Source organism: Pavona decussata, unplaced genomic scaffold (genome assembly GCF_977016875.1).
Source record: "Pavona decussata unplaced genomic scaffold, jaPavDecu1.1 SCAFFOLD_254, whole genome shotgun sequence".
In the NCBI taxonomy this organism is placed as follows: domain Eukaryota; kingdom Metazoa; phylum Cnidaria; class Anthozoa; order Scleractinia; family Agariciidae; genus Pavona; species Pavona decussata.
In genome coordinates, this window is record NW_028145657.1 from 1,647,592 (window position 1) to 1,671,913 (window position 24,322).

The 24,322-nt window shown below is 37.0% G+C and overlaps 2 protein-coding genes across 2 annotated transcripts in view; both read left to right on the forward strand.

Moving 5' to 3' along the window:
- Positions 1–9,534, forward strand: part of LOC146456504 (uncharacterized) — a 36,458-nt gene extending 26,924 nt beyond the window's left edge. Inside the window, exons 5-7 of the mRNA XM_085092973.1 lie at positions 5,239–5,654; positions 6,504–6,690; positions 7,514–9,534. Of these exons, the coding sequence (XP_084949099.1) occupies positions 5,239–5,654; positions 6,504–6,690; positions 7,514–7,602 (692 nt within the window). The 3' untranslated portion in view covers positions 7,603–9,534. The remainder of the gene's footprint in view (positions 1–5,238; positions 5,655–6,503; positions 6,691–7,513) is intronic.
- Positions 9,535–12,724: 3,190 nt separating this feature from the next.
- Positions 12,725–24,316, forward strand: LOC146456506 (uncharacterized). Its single transcript, XM_085092971.1, has 7 exons — positions 12,725–13,197; positions 13,840–13,934; positions 16,402–16,558; positions 18,577–18,640; positions 19,508–19,911; positions 20,767–20,953; positions 21,777–24,316. Exons 1-7 carry the CDS (start codon positions 12,763–12,765, stop codon positions 21,878–21,880), a joined length of 1,446 nt encoding a protein of 481 aa, XP_084949097.1. The 5' UTR covers positions 12,725–12,762; the 3' UTR covers positions 21,881–24,316.
- Positions 24,317–24,322: the final 6 nt, after the last annotated feature.

Consider the following 24,322-nt stretch of genomic DNA (forward strand, 5'->3'; position numbering starts at 1 on the left):
GTTTTTCATCTGAGATCAAACATTTGCATTTTAATGAGATTAATTTCTTATTGTTTCATTTGAGAGGGCATGTCAAAAACTCGGGCTTCGTGCTTTATCACGGGTTCCAAATACCTCGAAACAGATGAAAGCACTCGGCCTGCGGCCTCGTGCTTTCATCTGTTTCTCAGTATTTGGAACCCGTGATAAAGCACTCGCCCTCGTTTTTGACATATTACTTGAAGGTCGGCTGTCAAATTAAGGCAGGTCCTTCACGACGGCGGTTAAAAAAGATGTTATATGTAGTCAGAAATTATCCAAATCAACCGTGAAAAGAAGGATATCTATCTATATCTATAGATTGCGTTTTTTGCGGCAACCGGGTCTCTGGCACCTCGTGCGGGCATCGCCGTTCACTGGATCAAACATACGCTACGTAAATAAGGATAAGAATGAAATTGCTTAGGCCTCCAGTTTTTTGGCAAATGAATATTGAACACATTATCAGTTCGTAAGACAAGAATCGTAAGAATGGCTAAAACACACACACGGAATCGCCAAATGCAAAGATGATCGGATAGCTAAAATAATTTTTGAAATAAAATTTTCATTTCTATTGTCTTTAAATATCGTAACCGTTTATTTCCAATTTTTACTTAGCTTTTTGCCGCCCCTGAAGAAGGTAAGTTTTGTCTAACCGAAATATTGGGCAACAAAATTCTTTTAGCCGTCCGATCAGCCTTGCATTTAATTTTACGTTTTATTCAACATTGCTGATCCTGATCTACACAAAGATCCGGCTACACTATGCTGCTGTTTGTACAAGTGGTCCCTGCACTATTCAAGAATACTTAAAGCCAACGTCTTTACATCAAAATAAGAATTGTTATGGGATATTACTCCGCTTTATACTTGGTGTCCACGGGCGCATTAGTCAATCTTTTATGTTCAGTCAACCATTTCCTAACCACTAAACTCAAGTAGGGGCTCAAACTTTTCAACCCCCCACCAGCAACCCCACGCATCTGCAGTTCGCTCTTACAATTTCATCAATGTTGAGGGCACAAAACGCCGCAAAACAGATTGCAGCAAAATACCATACGCGCAAATCGCTTTGCAACAAGTCTAGACCTGTAGCAGGTTGAATCTAACTCAAACCATTATATTTAAGGTATTTCCATTTTAAACGAAGCTGTGGTGTATTTTTTCAAACTTTTTACGGTTGGTCATTACATCTATCTCATTCCAAAATAAAATTGTAAAAAAGGAGACCATCGTGCTTGTCTTTACCCTATAGCGGCCGGAGGCCGGACGTAACGTCCGGTTACTTGCTATTTGATGTCCAGTACTTTGATGTGACGATAATAGCCTTTAGTTCTGACAAGATCTGATGAGGACCTGGATGAAAATATTGGCTTAATATTTGAGAGTTTTGAAAATCATAGTCCCAGGACACCAGATTTACAGCATTCGCCATGCATTAAGATACAACTGAGAATAACTTTGCTATCTCCCACACAGCGATATGATAGTTTAAAATATGGCCAACAAATTACGAAGTTTTTCTAATCATAAAGCGTTTCAGGGATAGGAAACTGCTTCTACGGTCTCAGGAACGCCGAAACAACGTTTCCGAGGTTATAAACTCAAACATTTTCCGGGGCAGCATGCCCCCGTACCTACCTAGCAACTAGCGCCTCCGGTGCTCGCTTCACGCCCCGGCAGAAACATGCCCGTCCTGTGCTAATACTACCGAAAACACTAATAACTAAAACAACTTTGCACGCTTGTGACAGAAGTATAAAAATGCCTAGCCTAGAGAGAGAAGAAGATATATTACTTCCAGAAAGTTATTTCTAGGAACGACATTGTTCGTATTATTCCTCTTGTATCACCGTAATAGCATAACAATTGTACATTAAAATGTCTCGAGAGTTTTGCTGAAAAAACGAAACTATTAAAATAAGAAGATAATTTGAGCATATGTACGATTCCAATCAACTGAAGTGCCTGAAAACACTTTGTGAGAGTGTTTCAGTAAGAATATTTCAAAACTTATATTTTACAAAGCTGGACACATCATCGAGGTCGTATCTTTTAAATATATGAAAGAAAAAATATGGGATCGCCATGTTAAAATCACTTAGGGGAACAAACCTTCAAGGCAAATCTGCACTGAATGTTCTGTATGAGCGCGCTTATGTGTAAAACATGATGTGTCAATAGGATGCGAAATTCAATGGGATCATCTTAACGTTTTTCCTACACAATATTTCATTGGTAGCTATGGTGACCGGATCCCAAGTTCATCGCTGGCGCGAGCTTATGCTTCACTGTGGATGATCATGGGTTTGGTGTTGATGTCAATCATTACTGCCCAGGTCTCCTCCTCCCTCACTGCCGATGAAATGCAACCGCTGGATGAAGTGTTTGGTAACAAGGTAATGATGATAATGATGATGATAATAATAATAATAATAATAATAATAATAATAACAATAATAACAATAATAATAATAATAATAATAATAATAATAATAATAATAATAATAATAATAATAATAATATAATGATAATAATAATGATAACGATAACGATAACGATAATGTAAATTATAATGATAACAACAATAATAATAATAATAATAATAATGATGATAATAATAATAATAATAAATAATAATAATAATAATAATAATAACAATAATAATAATAATAATAATAATAATAATAATAATAATAATAATAATAGTAATAACGAACACTGACAAAGAGCTGTCCTTCCTTATTGAACGCTGTCAGAAATGGATTATCTGCCAGAACGCAAATATAGTTAAGAAGTTCTATGAATACGTATAAACTGTTTGTATGTAATGAAAATGATTGAGTGAAACATAACTAGCCCAGGCCCGTGCCGGCAAGTTATGTAAATAATTCATGAAAACAAAGATGAAATCTTCAGTAATAATGATGCTAATGATGATAATAATGCTAATGATGATAACAATAATAATAATAAATAATAATAATAATAATAATAATAATAACAATAATAATAATAATAATAATAATAATAATAATAATAATAATAATAATAATAATAGTAATAACGAACACTGACAAAGAGCTGTCCTTCCTTATTGAACGCTGTCAGAAATGGATTATCTGCCAGAACGCAAATATAGTTAAGAAGTTCTATGAATACGTATAAACTGCTTGAATGTAATGAAAATGATTGAGTGAAAGATAACTAGCCCAGGCCCGTGTCCGCAAATTATGTAAATAATTCATGAAAACAAAGATGAAATCTTCAGTAATAATGATGCTAATGATGATAATAATGCTAATGATGATAACAATAATAATAATAATAATAATAATAATAATAATAATAATAATATAATGATAATAATAATGATAACGATAACGATAACTATAATGAAAATTATAATGATAACGACAATAATAATAATAATGATAATAATAATAATAATAATAATAATAATAAATAATAATAATAATAATAATAATAATAATAAATAATAATAATAATAATAATAATAATAATAATAATAATAATAATAATAGTAATAACGAACACTGACAAAGAGCTGTCCTTCCTTATTGAACGCTGTCAGAAATGGATTATCTGCCAGAACGCAAATATAGTTAAGAAGTTCTATGAATACGTATAAACTGCTTGAATGTAATGAAAATGATTGAGTGAAAGATAACTAGCCCAGGCCCGTGTCCGCAAATTATGTAAATAATTCATGAAAACAAAGATGAAATCTTCAGTAATAATGATGCTAATGATGATAATAATGCTTATGATGATAACAATAATAATAATAATAATAATAATAATAATAATGACAAACTGCATTCATTTTCTCTGAAAGACACAACAAACGTTATTTAGTACTTTTAACATAATGAACAAATATTGACGTTGAACTGTTTTTTTATGTTTTACGTTGACGTAAAGCGTATTTTTATAATCGTATCCTCTTTGAATGCAACCGTTTCATTCCATCGTTTGTGAACAAGTGTGAACTGATTGGTCGGATTCGGAAGCGCAAGCAGAAGAAACAGCCAATTACACAGCTCTGTTCCCAATCTCTTTACACGAGATTTTGAATGGAAAACATGGCGGCCCTCTCGCTGCATTGCACTCTCTAACTGCACACGGTTCTGGCTCAATCTGTGTTACACTCTCGTCGAACGTGCTTCTACTGCGAGGTGCAATTCACTCTAACCGCGCGTGGTCTCGCATTGTAACACAGTTTTCCAAGTTGACGGCATACCTCATAATTTTTTGTTCCCCAGGTTGGTGTTCCTTTGGGAAGCAGGGATTTTTTCAGCGATTCAGTCACGGAGCCACATTAACAGGTATAATTCATTCAATTGTGTCACATACAATAAATGCAGGCACGTAAGGCGTACAGAAACGATGGCGAATTGTGATGGCACTAAATACTGTGCGATACTAATAAATTTGTGGTCCCCCATCTAATTAGATTAAAACCTTAAGAATTAAAACTATCGTATAATAGCAATGTATTTTAAGAATTCGAAATATTTAAAAGTACAGAATTTGCTCCAAATTTCTTAAAAACTATGTATAAAAATGAACTAACAATGATTATTCCACAAAGGGCACGTTTGAAAGACTGAAGGAAGCTTGTTTGTCACATGACAAACTATTTGTGATATCAGTACAGAAAGAAATTTGATTCAAATGCGGCCAGGCTTAAAGCCGTATCCGGACAAATGACAGTTTGCTGTCGAAAATGCGTCAGCCAGTTTGAATACAACAGTTTTTATTGATGGTGAAACTTGGTCACAGGAATGCGTAAACCATTTTCCTACGCAACAATTCATTTCTCTACATAAAAAATGTAATCTGATGTAATGCTGTTCGTACTGACATCCTTGAATAACGAACAAATTTATGATTGAAACCCATCGACACTATTTTTGCCGTTTCCAACTGTCAGTTGTTCGCTGCTGATGATATTCTGTCGCGAAAATACGTCGGTCATTAGAGAACATGTACATCAGTTAAAAATTACGGTCATCAAATTTTTATCTCTAGCAGTAACATGAATATAATTCTAGCAAAGTTTAAAAAGTACAAAGCACGTACATTAAGAACCGGAGTCAAAATCTCTCTAAACTACTGAAGGTAAATTATCCGGATGCATATCATGGGGCTAGTTACTTTTGCTTTTAATTTTTATGCGATTCTTTGTTACAGAATATTCTACAGAAAAGGAGCTCTTTGAGAGTCTTGAAAACGGCGTCGAGGACAAGATATGGCTTTTTGAGTGCGGAGAGGGAACTGACTTTACGATTGTCGACGTTCTTGAGAAGGAAGTACCTTACATTGGAGTGGGTGTCAAGATGCCAGAACCAAGAGATTATGAAAAATTCATGGACTGTTTGCGAAATAAGATTAATGAGTATGACGATGGTGATGACGATGGTGACGATGATGATGATAATGGGTTTTATGGTTATGGACAGAATGACACGGCGGACAAAAACGCTCAGAGTATCTGCCCGATACAAGAGGAAGAATCAGAGGACGAATCCGAGGAAGAATCAGAGGACGAATCCGAGGAAGAATCAGAGAAAGAATCAGAGGAAGAATCAGAGGACGATCCTGACTGGGTTTGTTTCATATTCGAGTCTAAATCTAAAAGAGTAATTATATCAATTTATAGCATATTTCGTCTTTCTTTTCCTAACCAAGCATCTTTATTTTCTTAACATAACCTCCTTCCTCCTTCACCCCCCGCCCCTTGAAGAACAAAAATTTTGTAGCCAAAACAAAACATCCACAAGGACAGAATTCGAAAGAAAAATATCACATCGCTCTGACTGTGTTAGCTCGTACACGAGTACAAGTGTGAGAGATGAATTTTGCAGTCATTGGCACAAGCATAGTCGGAAAAAGAGTCAAACCTTTGACCTTCCGCTTACTATTACTAACAGCAACCTGCTCTTCTACAACACTGACCAACACTCCCGTGTTTTAAACTTACGCTACGTTTTTAAGGCCAGTTAACACGCTAAGATTTGTCACCTTAATTTGTCGGCTCGGCATTCAGTTCTTAGAGCGCAAATCGTACGCACAGTAGATTCTTTAAAAGTGTCAGCCCGATTTGTTAAAAGTCGTTTGCAACTGCAACAATTTTTCTGTGTCGGTCCGACTTTTATTTCCATGGATCGGCAGTAAGTCGGGTGTCAATTCGTGCTCTGATATCACTGTGATATACTGCCGCTGCTGTCCGACCGTCAAATCCAACCGAAAAATCATAGTGCGTACACTGAAAACGAACACGGCTTGAAAGTTTAGCATTTTGTGAGAAGGCTCTTCTATGCATTATATTGAATAACTCATAACTAGATAAGAATACTGAGATAAATAGCATACTTCTCCTCTAATTCCGCTAAGGAAATTAATTTTTCCTTTACTTTTTTTTATTTATAAAGCCGTTAGATACAATGCCATTACAGATTCCCTGCTTCAACACTCACCGACATGGGAAAAGACGGCAGAGTATGAAAGGGTCTTCTAAAACGAAGATGGACATTGGTGATTATGTACTATGCGGCTTGGCTGGTCTCCTTATTGTTATCGTCATAACTGGAACGTTGTGGGAACTTCAAGGTTTTTCGAGAGTACGGCAAAGAAATCTTCAAGGTTAAGAGAATAAACTTTTTTAACTTCAGACGATAATGTAAGAGATTCGTGATACAGCTAACTTAACTTCCGTTCATAATTTTTTTATCCTTGACCCTGATTTGTTCAAGCACTGCTGTTTGTCCTGGATAGTTATTTTGGTCTATTTCTTCAGTTGGTATCGAGTAAAAGTGTACCTAGCCTTGGGGATTTATGAGAATGATGTATTATTCAGTAAGTGACACAGGCATACTTAAGATTTTTTCCGAGTATGCCTGAGTCACTTACTAAATATAAGTGACTTTAAGAAACCACGATGGCAACGGCAACGGAAACGAAAAAGTGGCCTAAAATACAAGTTCGCGGTACTTGTACTACTTCGCGATTATTCCAATTTTTTTAACTTGTACAATGTGGCGGAACTATCCAGTAACAGAAAAGTTGGGAACGGCGTTCAAGTTGAGACAGAGAATGAAGAAATTAACGTCATGTGCTCACGTTCTCCACAAAACCTTGAACTGTTGGTCATTTCACGTTGGCCGAGTACAGCAAAGAAATGTACCAAAACTTTTAACACACGTGCAGGGCCTTTGTTTTTGTCATTAAATCCTATTGTTTTGTGACGTTCTTGTTGCCGTCGCCGTTGTAGCTTCTTACACTCCCTAATACGTCATTCTCATTTATTTACCAGGCTTAGACTGATTTCATCACATTTATTCCCTTGGGGATTTACTACCCAAAGGCAAGAGCTGGGGCTATAGCCATAACCCAGTCACAGTACTATGCACAAGGGCAGATTGATTGCTCACATAATAAACAATTATCCTCTTTATTGTTTTTACAGACACAAGTGTTGACGTCGAGAAGGGGGAAGGTCTACCAGAAATTGAAATGATCATGAAAAGAACAAGCGAAACACAAAACAATGAATGAAACCATTGAAATACAGTAGCATGCATGCACTCTGTAGCTAGCTTCATAGCAATCCTTGTTTAAAGCCTTTGACTCCCGAGAGGGGTACTCTTTGAAAGTTTTTCTGGGGGTGGGTGTGTGGCTTGGTTCTCCAAACTTTGACCCTGTTTCAGACCTGGAGCCCGCTTCTCGAAAGTCGCGGTAACTTAACGGGTCCGATAAGTGTCTTTGGTGGTAAATGTTCCTTAACAGAAGTTAGGTTTTGTTAGCATTGAATACTAACTTTTAAAATCTTATAATTCTATGAAAACATTGGCCAAGTACCTTGTCTGTAATCACTGTGTAATTGGCGAAAAAACATTTAAAAATATACTTATCAGGCCCGGGGCCCGTTTCTCGAAAGACCCGGTAACTTACCGGGCCCGATTCGTATATTTTTTAAACTGAATGTTTTTCGCCGATTACACAGTGATTACAGACATCATTGGTACTTGGACAATGTTTGCATAGAATTATGAGATTTAAAAATTTAGTATTCAAAGCTAACAAAAATCGACTTCTGCTAAAATACTTTTATCACCAAAAACACTTAACCGGGCCGGGACTTTCGAGAAACGGCTCCTGTAGGCCTGTAAAATTCATGCCCATTCAGTCAGACGGTTCTCTAAGATCCATATCCGTTTGTGTAAAATCCATACCTTTTTTTTTTCCAGACTTTGAGACCAAGACGGTTAAAACCTACATCCTATACCAAACAAAATGGCTCAAAACAACATAACTATGAAGCCTACATAGGGGAGTACCGCCCCTCCCCGCCCACGGGCCTTGACTCTTCTATAAGTTGCGTTTATGGTGATTTATAAAATAGCCAGGGTCAAGCAAGCACTGTGATTGGTCAAACTGAGTTCTGTATAACTCCACAATGCACGAAGCATACGGATGGTGCGTGCATTATAATTGTACATGTGCACGTAGCACACGTCAGATTTTTTTTGCCTGTGAAAAATCTGAGAAATTCAGAGACAGAATGCGCTGTCACTCCAGCGATTCGCAAAGAACAGTACTGATGTTTCCAGACTTTTAATTAACTTCAACTTGTCTCTCAACACCTTAAAACTTAAACTTGACTTGGAGTTAACTTCTTGAACTTGCTTACGACGTGACGAAAAACTAAAACAGTTTGACTTTTTACTTAATTGCGCTGTCGCGTGCTCTGTCGTGATCGGCAAGAGCGCGCGCTATTAAATTATGCGTTATCTCGTATAAGGAGAAACTTGATGTTGATTCATTAAAATTCGCACTTGTCTGAGGAGTTGCGATTGTTTATATTTTATAAAAGAAATAAAAAAACTTGTTTCTCGTGCATTGTTGAATTATATAAGCACTTGGGAATTTTTAAGAACACTCGAGAAGTGCAGAGAGGCACTCGCCTACGGCTCGTGCCTCTCTGCAATTCTCTCGTGTTCTTAAAAATTCCCAAGTGCTTATATAACTCAACAATGCACTCGGCGCGCTTTGCTTCAGCTGAGGCGGGTGTAGTTTGATTCAGTCCGGTTGGAACGTACTCCCTGCACGAAAAGTGAGCATCAAGTCTAGACTGGTTTGAACACTCTGCGTTCCTTTATCTTTTCAACGCAAATATTTGCTGTCTAAACGAATGATAGAAATACAAGCTTGGAATGTAGAATATTAAATAATGAGATAATCTCTCAAAATAATATCACAATCTTTGACTAGCTGGCCCAGATTAGCTTGGCTATTTGTGGGCTAGTCTCAATGTATCGATGTACCATGTTTAAATCAAAGAATAAAGTTGTTGGTGTATAATGCACTTAGTGATCGAAGTGGACCGTATAGGAAAGCATAAGTTTTTGTCTGGGAAGGTAAAATTCTCTCACCTAATCACTAATATTCCTGTATAATAAAGCAGTGCTCTTAGTTGGTCGTTTTTCATTCAAGTTCAAGTTCCCACATATGCTGAAAAAATCGCTGAAACGCCGGGACGATGATAAGTTCTTCCTTCACTTGATGTTTTCCACCTCTTCCCGGTCAAAGAGCATTTTCGCGTTTGTTTTAAACATGCTGTTTTAACAAAAACACAGCAGAAGCTCAACGACAAGAAATGGTTCCATCGAAAAAAATCTGTAGTGAAACTTTTTATAGACTTTGCATACTTGCTCATTGCACCAAGTCAAGAAAATAAATATAAGAAGGTGGTCACCACGGCGGCTTATTTTCTGCCCTAGGGGGCTGCACATGTTACCTGTAGCTGTTCGGCCTGTCTGTTTCTGTGAAAGACTTGTAACTAACAAAATTAACACTCCGGCTAGCCTACACAACACTCCGGTTAGCCTACACAACACTCCCGCTAGCCTACACAGCACTCCGGTTAGCCTACACAGCACTCCGGTTAGCCTACACAACACTCCGGTTAGCCTACACAACACTCCGGTTAGCTTACACAGCACTCCGGTTAGCCTACACAGCACTCCGGTTAGCCTACACAGCACTCCGGTTAGCCTACACAACACTCCGGTTAGCCTACACAACACTCCGGTTAGCTTACACAGCACTCCGGCTAGCCTACACAGCACTCCGGCTAGCCTACACAGCACTCCGGTTAGCCTAAGGTAAATAGCTCTCCAGTTAGTCTAATTTAGCTCAGGCAGCTTGCGGTTAATTTGGGGTTAAGATATGTGGCCCAGCTAGTGGTCGATACTCTAGTAGTATTAGGTTCCCGTTTGGGAATCCAACGACCCGAATTCGACTCTTCTTATAGGATAATCTCTTTTTTTTAGGTTAAAAGTGTACATCAAAAGTAAATTGTGTATATAACAACTTTGCTAGCTCAGCCTTAAGGAAGAGGCACACTCGATACTTCCAGAAATTATTCCTAAAATGCCTAATAAATGAAACTAACGACATAATAGAAAAATTTGAGCACCTATAAGCTTCAACTAAGATGTAAACAGAATGTAATAATATTAATGATCCTACGAAAATAAAATAAAAAAGTGGATATGTCATTGCACGTCGTACGTTCTTTAAATGAGTCAAGTCCAAGTAACAACCGTGGACGATAATCCTGCTGGTATACGTTGGATCAATTGTTGATCTGATCGGCTTAACAACTGAATACAAATGATACAAGAAGCAGAGACCGATACAACGTAGAAATACGGTTTAAAGGTTACTATATTTCGGCTGGCCAAACCAGCCTTCTTCAGGTACAATGGAAATTTACATTGGGACATACGCTTATATAGCTGACAAATATTTGCACAATAGCGGAACTACGTTAAACTAAATTGATTGACAGTATAAAATATGAAGCAAATGAAACAATAATAATAATAATAACAAAAAATAAAAAAATAATAAAAGGAAAAAACACTAGTACATTTCTTCGCGAATATTGAGGCCATGTGGAAAAAGTGTTCTGCCTTTTGAGATTAAAAAGGCTTCCCTGGCCTTACGGATTGAGTCTCGGTTAGAGTAGACTTTTTCTATGGGGATTAATTGCATGTCGTTAGCGGTGTGGCTAGGAGCGGTGAGGAAGTGTTCTGCGGCTGTGGTGGGCTTAGATTTAGTATTAGGGTTATCTATAGGTGCGGCGGTGTTCATTAAAGCGGTCTTTTAAGCGTCGTTTAGTCTCTCCTAGGTATTGTAAATTACAGCGGTTGCATTGGATCATGTAGATTAGATTCTTAGTTTCACAGGTCAGGTTAGATTTGATAGAACGTGTTTCTCCAGTGGAAAAGAAGGTGTAGTTAGTGAGACCATCGGAAATGTATGGGCAAGTGGCGCAATTTTTACCGCAACGATAGCAGCCGGAAGGGAGTTGTGGGTGGGGATTAGTCGAGTTAGAAGAAAGTTTAGCCGAAACCAGTAAGCCACGTAGGTTAGGGGATCGTCTGAAGGCCACACAGGCAAATTTGGAAAAACCTTTTTGCAGCGGCCAGACGAGAACAGTAAATGATAATGTTTTTTAATGATGTTGGAGATGTGAGAAAGCGATGGATTAAAAGTAGTAATAAAAGGTACACGCGTAGATTTGTTCATGTCATTAGTTTGTAAAGCAAGTCTGCGTGGGATGTTGGCGGCACGTTGTATTTTTATTGAAGATATGAAATTAAAATAGGAGTCACCATATTCATTTAGGAGAAAACGCCCAATCAATTCTTTACCAAGCTTAGCCTCACGGCAAAGTCTAATCCTCAGGCCCTTTGGCCAGCGGTTCCTCACCAGGACTTTCCTGGCGAGCAAAGAGCCAAAGAGCTTGAGGATTCTGGGTACGAGATTGAGCAAAACCGCATTGTTTATGTGCCCGCGTGTGTGCCAGCTAATGGCGCAAGAAATTATGAACAGGTAGGATGCGCAAGGTAATTGCGTGGACCTACGGCAAAGTGAAAAAACAAAAATAAAGTACTGACTAGCTGAGGAATCGATGCTGGCGTTTTTTCAAACTCTTGTAAAAACGATGTTTATTATAAGTCATTTTGTAAACTTCACGATCTTGGCAGCTTTGCTGTTGATGATTCGCAATATGCCTTTTGAAAGGAGTTTGGAACGAGAGCCATTTATTTTCTTGCACGCCAGCAACGTTGATACCATTTTCAGTATAAATGAAGCCATTGCGACCGTTATCCTATACCTAATATATATAATGATGGTGAGTTGTCGTTTTGCTTATTGTTTCTAGCCATTTGCAGGCAGAGATAATTACTACTAGTTTCTGTGCAATTGCTGGGTAAAACTGCCACACGGATTATTTACACGTGTGTTGTCTTGGTTCCAAGCAATTGGATCGATCTCCGACTGGAGGGATAAGTAACCCAGTTGTTCACAGAGCGGATAACTTTATCCACTGGATAGGTCGCTATCCGGCAGATAAAATGTGTGCACGATTTTCCTGATATGCCTATTATTTGTGAATGTAGTTGAAGCATATGTCAAATTTAGTATGGGATTGTGTGAAAAACTTGCCAAACGCGCTCTTTAGAGTACATTTGCTCCGCTGGATAGCAACTTATCCACTGGATAAAGTTATCCGCTCTTTGAACAACAGGGGCCTGGTGGCTAATAATTCAAAGCCTTTGGCCATTGGTGAATCTAGGTTGTCTACTAATTACCATTGGAATAATTTTAACAAGAGAGGTGAAAACTCACGTTAGCCTGAAAATGTCTTTAAAGGCGTTTTTCTTCCTTTTTATCATTCTGAATTCGAGCGAATACGTCCTTCGTATTTCAGGAAAACCATCCCGTTCTTGTGTGAGGTGTAATTGGAATGTGCTTCTGTTCCGTTTTATGAAACGCTACCATGTCCGTCATCCATCGAAAGACGTATTTTGCAAGATGGCGTATGAATGCTTTTCAGAAATCGCCTCAGAAGGCAAAACTTGCAAGAAGCGGGATGAGATAAATGTCACGTTTCCTGTAATATCACGGTATTCAAACGCAACCCCGGACCCGAGGCTTCCCAAACCTGTCCTGGTCATAAAGCAAGAGTTTCCTAGCACAACAAGCCAGATATTATCCGCCCTTGGAAAAATATGGAGACTGCTTCTCTTTTGTCCAATGGCTACTATATTATCAGGAATTATAATCTGGTTTTTGGTAAGTATTACAAAACCTCACTGGTGTCAACGAATCTGGATTAATTTCACAAATAGAGTTGCTAATGATTTATTGTAAATGCTTGCCAAAGCCATTTTGAGTCCTACTAAAATGTAAAACTCAGTGTAAATTAAAACCAAAATGAGATTTATCTTATAAGTTCATTCGTCCTTTAAGACTTGTTTCCTTTATATTTGTATGTGCAGGATTTTGTTTGTTGTCATTCCAAGGCATGTATTAATCTCCTAGACAAAAAATAAAGGATGCAAATTGACAAAATAAAAACTGTATGATTAGAAATTTCAGTAATCTTTAAGACATCTGTTTACGCTGAGTGTCTCCCGAACGATGTTGGGCGGGCATTTTTAAGTTCTTGTGTCTCTTGGCAGGGACTAAAGTAAAATAACAAAGTAAATGAAAACAAAGGCAAGGAAAGGGAACACGAAATTCTGAGTTTTATCTCAAACTAAATACTAGAAAGGGATGGTGACAGGGAGCTGACAACAATCGCTGATTAACATAACATACCATCTGGCATTCAAAATACATATTTAGCTTATTATAGAAAACACATATTTAGCTTTATTATAGAAACATAGACTGGATACGTTTACATTAAACGAAACACGTCTTTATCCACAGGACCACAAAGCTAACTCTGGACATTTTCCAAAGTCGTTTTGGAGAGGCACACGAGAAGGCTTATGGTGGGCCATCGTTACCATGACAACAACGGGGTAATGACGAAACGTTAAGTGTGTTTATTTTTCAGTTTAAGCCTTTCGTGAAAACACTCGGAAAATCTACTAAGATGTCAGTAAAATGACATGCATTCACTTGGCTGCCGTGTGCTGCATCACGATAGGTTATCAAACTCATTAATAATTCATCAAGAGAAAACAATGAAAATAATTACAGTGACCGTGGTTTGGATATGTGATCCTAATTACCATAAAATTTTGCCAACTTTAGCCTTGAATTTCTCCAAGAAATATTGATCATTTGAGAAGCCATATCAAACACTCGAAAGTGTGTTTCATCAGATATCCAAACACCTCGAAGTCGTTTAAAAAAAACTCGGCTGCGCCTCGTTTTTTCAACCTACTTCTCAGTGGTTGGATATCTGATGAAACACCCTTCCTCGTGTTTGATATATTACTTGAAGGTCGGCTGTCAAATTAAGGCAGGTCCTTCACGACGGCGGTTAAAAAAGATGTTATATGTAGTCAGAAATTATCCAAATCAACCGTGAAAAGAAGGATATCTATCTATATCTATAGATTGCGTTTTTTGCGGCAACCGGGTCTCTGGCACCTCGTGCGGGCATCGCCGTTCACTGGATCAAACATACGCTACGTAAATAAGGATAAGAATGAAATTGCTTAGGCCTGCAGTTTTTTGGCAAATGAATATTGAACACATTATCAGTTCGTAAGACAAGAATCGTAAGAATGGCTAAAACACACACACGGAATCGCCAAATGCAAAGATGATCGGATAGCTAAAATAATTTTTGAAATAAAATTTTCATTTCTATTGTCTTTAAATATCGTAACCGTTTATTTCCAATTTTTACTTAGCTTTTTGCCGCCCCTGAAGAAGGTAAGTTTTGTCTAACCGAAATATTGGGCAACAAAATTCTTTTAGCCGTCCGATCAGCCTTGCATTTAATTTTACGTTTTATTCAACATTGCTGATCCTGATCTACACAAAGATCCGGCTACACTATGCTGCTGTTTGTACAAGTGGTCCCTGCACTATTCAAGAATACTTAAAGCCAACGTCTTTACATCAAAATAAGAATTGTTATGGGATATTACTCCGCTTTATACTTGGTGTCCACGGGCGCATTAGTCAATCTTTTATGTTCAGTCAACCATTTCCTAACCACTAAACTCAAGTAGGGGCTCAAACTTTTCAACCCCCCACCAGCAACCCCACGCATCTGCAGTTCGCTCTTACAATTTCATCAATGTTGAGGGCACAAAACGCCGCAAAACAGATTGCAGCAAAATACCATACGCGCAAATCGCTTTGCAACAAGTCTAGACCTGTAGCAGGTTGAATCTAACTCAAACCATTATATTTAAGGTATTTCCATTTTAAACGAAGCTGTGGTGTATTTTTTCAAACTTTTTACGATTGGTCATTACATCTATCTCATTCCAAAATAAAATTGTAAAAAAGGAGACCACCGTGCTTGTCTTTACCCTATAGCGGCCGGAGGCCGGACGTAACGTCCGGTTACTTGCTATTTGATGTCCAGTACTTTGATGTGACGATAATAGCCTTTAGTTCTGACAAGATCTGATGAGGACCTGGATGAAAATATTGGCTTAATATTTGAGAGTTTTGAAAATCATAGTCCCAGGACACCAGATTTACAGCATTCGCCATGCATTAAGATACAACTGAGAATAACTTTGCTATCTCCCACACAGCGATATGATAGTTTAAAATATGGCCAACAAATTACGAAGTTTTTCTAATCATAAAGCGTTTCAGGGATAGGAAACTGCTTCTACGGTCTCAGGAACGCCGAAACAACGTTTCCGAGGTTATAAACTCAAACATTTTCCGGGGCAGCATGCCCCCGTACCTACCTAGCAACTAGCGCCTCCGGTGCTCGCTTCACGCCCCGGCAGAAACATGCCCGTCCTGTGCTAATACTACCGAAAACACTGATAGCTAAAACAACTTTGCACGCTTGTGACAGAAGTATAAAAATGCCTAGCCTTGAGAGAGAAGAAGATATATTACTTCCAGAAAGTTATTTCTGGGAACGACATTGTTCGTATTATTCCTCTTGTATCACCGTAATAGCATAACAATTGTACATTAAAATGTCTCGAGAGTTTTGCTGAAAAAACGAAACTATTAAAATAAGAAGATAATTTGAGCATATGTACGATTCCAATCAACTGAAGTGCCTGAAAACACTTTGTGAGAGTGTTTCAGTAAGAATATTTCAAAACTTATATTTTACAAAGCTGGACACATCATCGAGGTCGTATCTTTTAAATATATGAAAGAAAAAATATGGGATCGCCATGTTAAAATCACTTAGGGGAACAAACCTTCAAGGCAAATCTGCACTGAATGTTCTGTATGAGCGCGCTTATGTGTAAAACATGATGTGTCAATAGGATGCGAAATTCAATGGGATCATCTTAACGTTTTTCCTACACAATATTTCATTGGTAGCTATGGTGACCGGATCCCAAGTTCATCGCTGGCGCGAGCTTATGCTTCACTGTGGATGATCATGGGTTTGGTGTTGATGTCAATCATTACTGCCCAGGTCTCCTCCTCCCTCACTGCCGATGAAATGCAACCGCTGGATGAAGTGTTTGGTAACAAGGTAATGATGATAATGATGATGATAATAATAATAATAATAATAATAATAATAACAATAATAACAATAATAATAATAATAATAATAATAATAATAATAATAATAATAATAATAATAATATAATGATAATAATAATGATAACGATAACGATAACGATAATGTAAATTATAATGATAACAACAATAATAATAATAATAATAATAATGATGATAATAATAATAATAATAAATAATAATAATAATAATAATAATAACAATAATAATAATAATAATAATAATAATAATAATAATAATAATAATAATAGTAATAACGAACACTGACAAAGAGCTGTCCTTCCTTATTGAACGCTGTCAGAAATGGATTATCTGCCAGAACGCAAATATAGTTAAGAAGTTCTATGAATACGTATAAACTGTTTGTATGTAATGAAAATGATTGAGTGAAACATAACTAGCCCAGGCCCGTGCCGGCAAGTTATGTAAATAATTCATGAAAACAAAGATGAAATCTTCAGTAATAATGATGCTAATGATGATAATAATGCTAATGATGATAACAATAATAATAATAAATAATAATAATAATAATAATAATAATAATAACAATAATAATAATAATAATAATAATAATAATAATAATAATAATAATAATAGTAATAACGAACACTGACAAAGAGCTGTCCTTCCTTATTGAACGCTGTCAGAAATGGATTATCTGCCAGAACGCAAATATAGTTAAGAAGTTCTATGAATACGTATAAACTGCTTGAATGTAATGAAAATGATTGAGTGAAAGATAACTAGCCCAGGCCCGTGTCCGCAAATTATGTAAATAATTCATGAAAACAAAGATGAAATCTTCAGTAATAATGATGCTAATGATGATAATAATGCTAATGATGATAACAATAATAATAATAATAATAATAATAATAATAATAATATAATGATAATAATAATGATAACGATAACGATAACTATAATGAAAATTATAATGATAACGACAATAATAATAATAATGATAATAATAATAATAATAATAATAATAATAAATAATAATAATAATAATAATAATAATAATAAATAATAATAATAATAATAATAATAATAATAATAATAATAATAATAATAATAGTAATAACGAACACTGACAAAGAGCTGTCCTTCCTTATTGAACGCTGTCAGAAATGGATTATCTGCCAGAACGCAAATATAGTTAAGAAGTTCTATGAATACGTATAAACTGCTTGAATGTAATGAAAATGATTGAGTGAAAGATAACTAGCCCAGGCCCGTGTCCGCAAATTATGTAAATAATTCATGAAAACAAAGATGAAATCTTCAGTAATAATGATGCTAATGATGATAATAATGCTAATGATGATAACAATAATAATAATAATAATAATAATAATAATAATAATAATAATAATAATAATAATAATAATAATATAATGATAATAATAATGATAACGATAACGATAACTATAATGAAAATTATAATGATAACGACAATAATAATAATAATGATAATAATAATAATAATAATAATAATAATAATAATAATGACAAACTGCATTCATTTTCTCTGAAAGACACAACAAACGTTATTTAGTACTTTTAACATAATGAACAAATATTGACGTTGAACTGTTTTTTCATGTTTTACGTTGACGTAAAGCGTATTTTTATAATCGTATCCTCTTTGAATGCAACCGTTTCATTCCATCGTTTGTGAACAAGTGTGAACTGATTGGTCGGATTCGGAAGCGCAAGCAGAAGAAACAGCCAATTACACAGCTCTGTTCCCAATCTCTTTACACGAGATTTTGAATGGAAAACATGGCGGCCCTCTCGCTGCATTGCACTCTCTAACTGCACACGGTTCTGGCTCAATCTGTGTTACACTCTCGTCGAACGTGCTTCTACTGCGAGGTGCAATTCACTCTAACCGCGCGTGGTCTCGCATTGTAACACAGTTTTCCAAGTTGACGGCATACCTCATAATTTTTTGTTCCCCAGGTTGGTGTTCCTTTGGGAATCAGGGATTTTTTTCAGCGATTCAGTCACGGAGCCACATTAACAGGTATAATTCATTCAATTGTGTCACATACAATAAATGCAGGCACGTAAGGCGTACAGAAACGATGGCGAATTGTGATGCACTAAATACTGTGCGATACTAATAAATTTGTGGTCCCCCATCTAATTAGATTAAAACTTTAAGAATTAAAACTATCGTATAATAGCAATGTATTTTAAGAATTCTAAATATTTAAAAGTACAGAATTTGCTCCAAATTTCTTAAAAACTATGTATAATAATGAACTAACAATGATTATTCCACAAAGGGCACGTTTGAAAGACTGAAGGAAGCTTGTTTGTCACATGACAAAATATTTGTGATATCAGTACAGAAAGAAATTTGATTCAAATGCGCTCAGGCTTAAAGCCGTATCCGGACAAATGACAGTTTGCTGTCGAAAATGCGTCAGCCAGTTTGAATACAGCAGTTTTTATTGATGGTGAAACTTGGTCACAGGAATGCGTAAACCATTTTCCTACGCAACAATTCATTTCTCTACATAAAAAATGTAATCTGATGTAATGCTGTTCGTACTGACATCCTTTAATAACGAACAAATTTATGATTGAAACCCATCGACACTATTTTTGCCGTTTCAAACAGTCAGTTGTTCGCTGCTGATGATATTCTGTCGCGAAAATACGTCGGTCATTAGAGAACATGTACATCAGTTAAAAATTACGGTCATCAAATTTTTATCTCTAGCAGTAACATGAATATAATTCTAGCAAAGTTTAAAAAGTACAAAGCACGTACATTAAGAACCGGAGTCAAAATCTCTCTAAACTACTGAAGGTAAATTATCCGGATGCATATCATGGGGCTAGTTACTTTTGCTTTTAATTTTTATGCGATTCTTTGTTACAGAATATTCTACAGAAAAGGAGCTCTTTGAGAGTCTTGAAAACGGCGTCGAGGACAAGATATGGCTTTTTGAGTGCGGAGAGGGAACTGACTTTACGATTGTCGACGTTCTTGAGAAGGAAGTACCTTACATTGGAGTGGGTGTCAAGATGCCAGAACCAAGAGATTATGAAAAATTCATGGACTGTTTGCGAAATAAGATTAATGAGTATGACGATGGTGACGATGATGATGATAATGGGTTTTATGGTTATGGACAGAATGACACGGCGGACAAAAACGCTCAGAGTATCTGCCCGATACAAGAGGAAGAATCAGAGGACGAATCCGAGGAAGAATCAGAGGACGAATCCGAGGAAGAATCAGAGAAAGAATCAGAGGAAGAATCAGAGGACGATCCTGACTTGGTTTGTTTCATATTCGAGTCTAAATCTAAAAGAGTAATTATATCAATTTATAGCATATTTCGTCTTTCTTTTCCTAACCAAGCATCTTTATTTTCTTAACATAACCTCCTTCCTCCTTCACCCCCCGCCCCTTGAAGAACAAAAATTTTGTAGCCAAAACAAAACATCCACAAGGACAGAATTCGAAAGAAAAATATCACATCGCTCTGACTGTGTTAGCTCGTACACGAGTACAAGTGTGAGAGATGAATTTTGCAGTCATTGGCACAAGCATAGTCGGAAAAAGAGTCAAACCTTTGACCTTCCGCTTACTATTACTAACAGCAACCTGCTCTTCTACAACACTGACCAACACTCCCGTGTTTTAAACTTACGCTACGTTTTTAAGGCCAGTTAACACGCTAAGATTTGTCACCTTAATTTGTCGGCTCGGCATTCAGTTCTTAGAGCGCAAATCGTACGCACAGTAGATTCTTTAAAAGTGTCAGCCCGATTTGTTAAAAGTCGTTTGCAACTGCAACAATTTTTCTGTGTCGGTCCGACTTTTATTTCCATGGATCGGCAGTAAGTCGGGTGTCAATTCGTGCTCTGATATCACTGTGATATACTGCCGCTGCTGTCCGACCGTCAAATCCAACCGAAAAAAATCATAGTGCGTACACTGAAAACGAACACGGCTTGAAAGTTTAGCATTTTGTGAGAAGGCTCTTCTATGCATTATATTGAATAACTCATAACTAGATAAGCATACTGAGATAAATAAATAGCATACTTCTCCTCTAATTCCGCTAAGGAAATTAATTTTTCCTTTACTTTTGTTTATTTGTAAAGCTGTTATATACAATGCCATTACAGATTGCCTGCTTCAACACTCACCGACATGGGAAAAGACGGCAGAGTATGAAAGGGTCTTCTAAAAGGAAGATGGACATTGGTGATTATGTACTATGCGGCTTGGCTGGTTTCCTTATTGTTATCGTCATAACTGGAACATTGTGGGAACTTCAAGGTTTTTCGAGAGTACGGCAAAGAAATCTTCAAGGTTAAGAGAATAAACTTTTTTAACTTCAAACGATAATGTAAGAGATTCGTGATACAGCTAACTTAACTTCCGTTCATAATTCTTTTATCCTTGACCCTGATTTGTTCAAGCACTGCTGTTTCTCCTGGATAGTTATTTTGTTCTATTTCTTCAGTTGGTAACGAGTAAAAGTGTACCTAATTAAACTCGGGGATTTATGAGAATGATGTATTATTTAGTAAGTGGCACAGGCATACTTAAGATTTTTCCCGAGTATGCCTGTGTCCACTTACTAAATATAAGGGACTTTAAGAAACAACGACGGCAACGGAAACGAAAACGTGACCTAAAATACAAGTTCGCGTTACTTGTACTACTTCGCGATCATTCTAATTCTTTCAACTTGTACAATGTGGCCGAACTATTCAGTAACAGAAAAGTTGGGAACGGCGTTCAAGTTGAGACAGAGAATGAAAAAATTAACGTCATGTGCTCACGTTCTCCACAAAACCTTGAACTGTTGGTCATTTCACGTTGGCCGAGTACAGCAAAGAAATGTACCAAAACTTTTAACGCACGTGCAGGGCCTTTGTTTTTGTCATTAAATCCTATTGTTTTGTGACGTTCTTGTTGCCGTCGCCGTTGTAGCTTCTTACACTCCCTAATGCATCATTCCCATTTATTCACCAGGCTTAAACTGATTCCATCACATTTATTCCCTCGGGGATTTACTACCCAAAGGCCAGAGTTGGGGCTACAGCCATAACCCAGTCACAGGCTATGCATAAGGGTAGATTGATCGCTCACATAATAAACAATATTATTCTCTTTACTGTTTTTACAGACGCAAGTGTTGACGTTGAGAAGGGGGAAGGTCTACCAGAAATTGAAATGATCATGAAAAGAACAAGCCAAACACAAATGAATGAAACCATTGAAATGCAGTAGCATGATATGATCATGAACATAAAAGGTTTCCTATACTGTAGCCAGCTTCATAGCAATCCTTAATTATTTAAAGCCTTTGACTCCCGAGAGGGGTACTCCTTGGAAGTTTCGGTGGGGGTGGGTGTGTGGCTTGGTTCTCCAAACTCTGACCCTATTCAAACCTCATTGAATAATTATGATCCCTCGAGATGACGTCATTGGCATTATATACAGAACTTAATGATATGCATCTACGTCAGTTAAGTTTACAAGGCACGAGGAATAAAACTCGCCCCTCCCCCCCCTCATGTTGCCTCTTTGGAACTTCGTGCTTCCCTCTGTCGTTCACTCGACAGGGAGGACTTTTCCATACCTTAATGCTAATGAGGCAGCAAGAGGGATAATGAACTATTTCAGACCTGGGACCCGTTTCCCGAACGTCCTGGTAACTTACCGTGCCCGATAGGTGTCTTTGGTGATAAATGTTTCCTAACAGAAGTCAATTTTTGTTAGCATTGAATAATAACTTTTAAAATCTTATAGTTCTATGAAACATTGGCCAAGTATCATGTCTGTAATCACTGTGTAATCGGCGAAAAAACATTTAAAAATATACTTATCGGGCCTGGTAAGCTACCGGGACTTTCAAGAAACGGCTCGTGCAGGCCTGTGAAATTAATGCCTAGTCAGTCAGACGGTTCCCTAAGATACAAACCCGTTTGTGTTTCTGAGACCAAAACGGTTTAAAAAACCTACACCCTCTACCTGACAAAACGGCTCAAAACAACATGACTATGAAGCTTACATAGGGGAGTACCCCTCCCCCCGGGTCTTGACTCTTTTATTAGTTGCGTTTATGGTGATCTAATTGCGATGTTTAAGGGCAATATCTAGGCTGTCCGGATTGCTTTGCTTCAGCTGAGGCGGGTGTAGTTTGATTCAGTCCGTTTGGAACGTACTCCCTGCACGAAAAGTGAGCATCAAGTCTAGACTGGTTTGAACACTCTGCGTTCCTTTATCTTTTCAACGCAAATATTTGCTGTCTAAACGAATGATAGAAATACAAGCTTGGAATGCAGAATATTAAATAATGAGATAATCTCTCAAATTTTAAAAAGTTAAATCTAAAGTAAGTATTAAACAACAGTATGTATGTAGCAGTAAGTATAATAATCCTTAATTGGTATGTAAGTTTAAATCCTTAGTACGTAAGCGATAATATTTAGTATGAAGTAATAATTCGTTCCTTTTCCCTGTACTTTATTTGTCATTTATTATTTATTTATAATATCATATGTAGACTTTGTAAACACGCATTCAAGCAAATCAGTGTGATTGAACCGGATTTAATCCACGAGATCCAACTCAACACGGACCGACATTACAGATTCTCTCAGGCTCCTTTCCTATAATAATCTTGTGAGTATCCCGGCATACACTACATCATAATCTTTGACTAGCCGGCCCAGATTAGCTTGGCTATTTACGGGGCTAGTCTCAATGTATCAATGCATTATGTATAAATCAAAGAATAAAGTTGTTGGTGTATAATGCACTTAGTGATTAGGCTGGACCGTACTGGCTACAGGAAAGCATAAGTTTTTGTCTGGAAAGGTAAAATTCTCTCACCTTATCACTAATATTCCCATCTAATAAAGCACTGCTCTTAGATGGTCGTTTTTTATTCAAGTTCAAGTTTTCACATATGCTGAAAAAAAAAATCGCTGAGTAGTCGCGGAAAGTCGGGAGTATGATAAGTTCTTCCTTCACTTGATGATTTCCACCTCTTCCAGATCAAAGAGCAATTCGTGTTTGAGCAAGGCGTGAGCTTCTTTGTTTTAAATATGCTGTTTTAACAAAAACACAGCAAAAGCTCCACGACACTGAAGAAATGGTTCCATCGAAAAAAATCTGTAGCGAAACTTTTTGATTTGCATAGTTGCTCATTGCACCAGGTCAAGAAAGTAAATATAATTAAGAAGGGGGTCACCACCGCAGCTTATTTTCTGCCCTAGGGGGCTGCACATGTGACCTGTAGCTGTTCTGCCTGTCAGGATTTGTAAAAGACTTGTAACTAACAAAAATAGCACTTCAGCGGGCTAGCCTATACAGCACTCCGGCTATCCTAAAGTAAATAGCTCTCCGGTTAGTCTAATTTAGCTCAGGCAGCTTGCGGTCAGCATTTAAATTTGGGGTTAGGATATGTAGCCCAATTTTTTTTTGAGCTGCAGCTAGTGATCAGTAGTCTCGGTACATTGTGTATATAACAACTTTGCTAGCTCAGCCTTAAGAAAGAGGCGCACTCGATAATTCCGAAAAATTATTCCTACAATGCCTGATAAATGAAACTAAAGACATAATAGAAAAATTTGAGTACCTATAAGCTTCAACTAAGGTGTAAACAGATTGTAATAATATTAATGGTTCTACGAAAATAAAACAAATAAAATGCATGGATATGTC

What these genes read in the sequence shown, in the direction of transcription:
- LOC146456506 (XM_085092971.1), top strand. Translation starts at nt 12,763, where the DNA reads ATGTCTTTAAAGGCGTTTTTCTTCCTTTTTATCATTCTGAATTCGAGC. An exon ending in GAATTATAATCTGGTTTTTG is followed by an intron (nt 13,198 to 13,839) that starts GTAAGTATTACA and finishes CTTTATCCACAG; the next exon opens with GACCACAAAGCTAACTCTGG. An exon ending in GTTACCATGACAACAACGGG is followed by an intron (nt 13,935 to 16,401) that starts GTAATGACGAAA and finishes TTTCATTGGTAG; the next exon opens with CTATGGTGACCGGATCCCAA.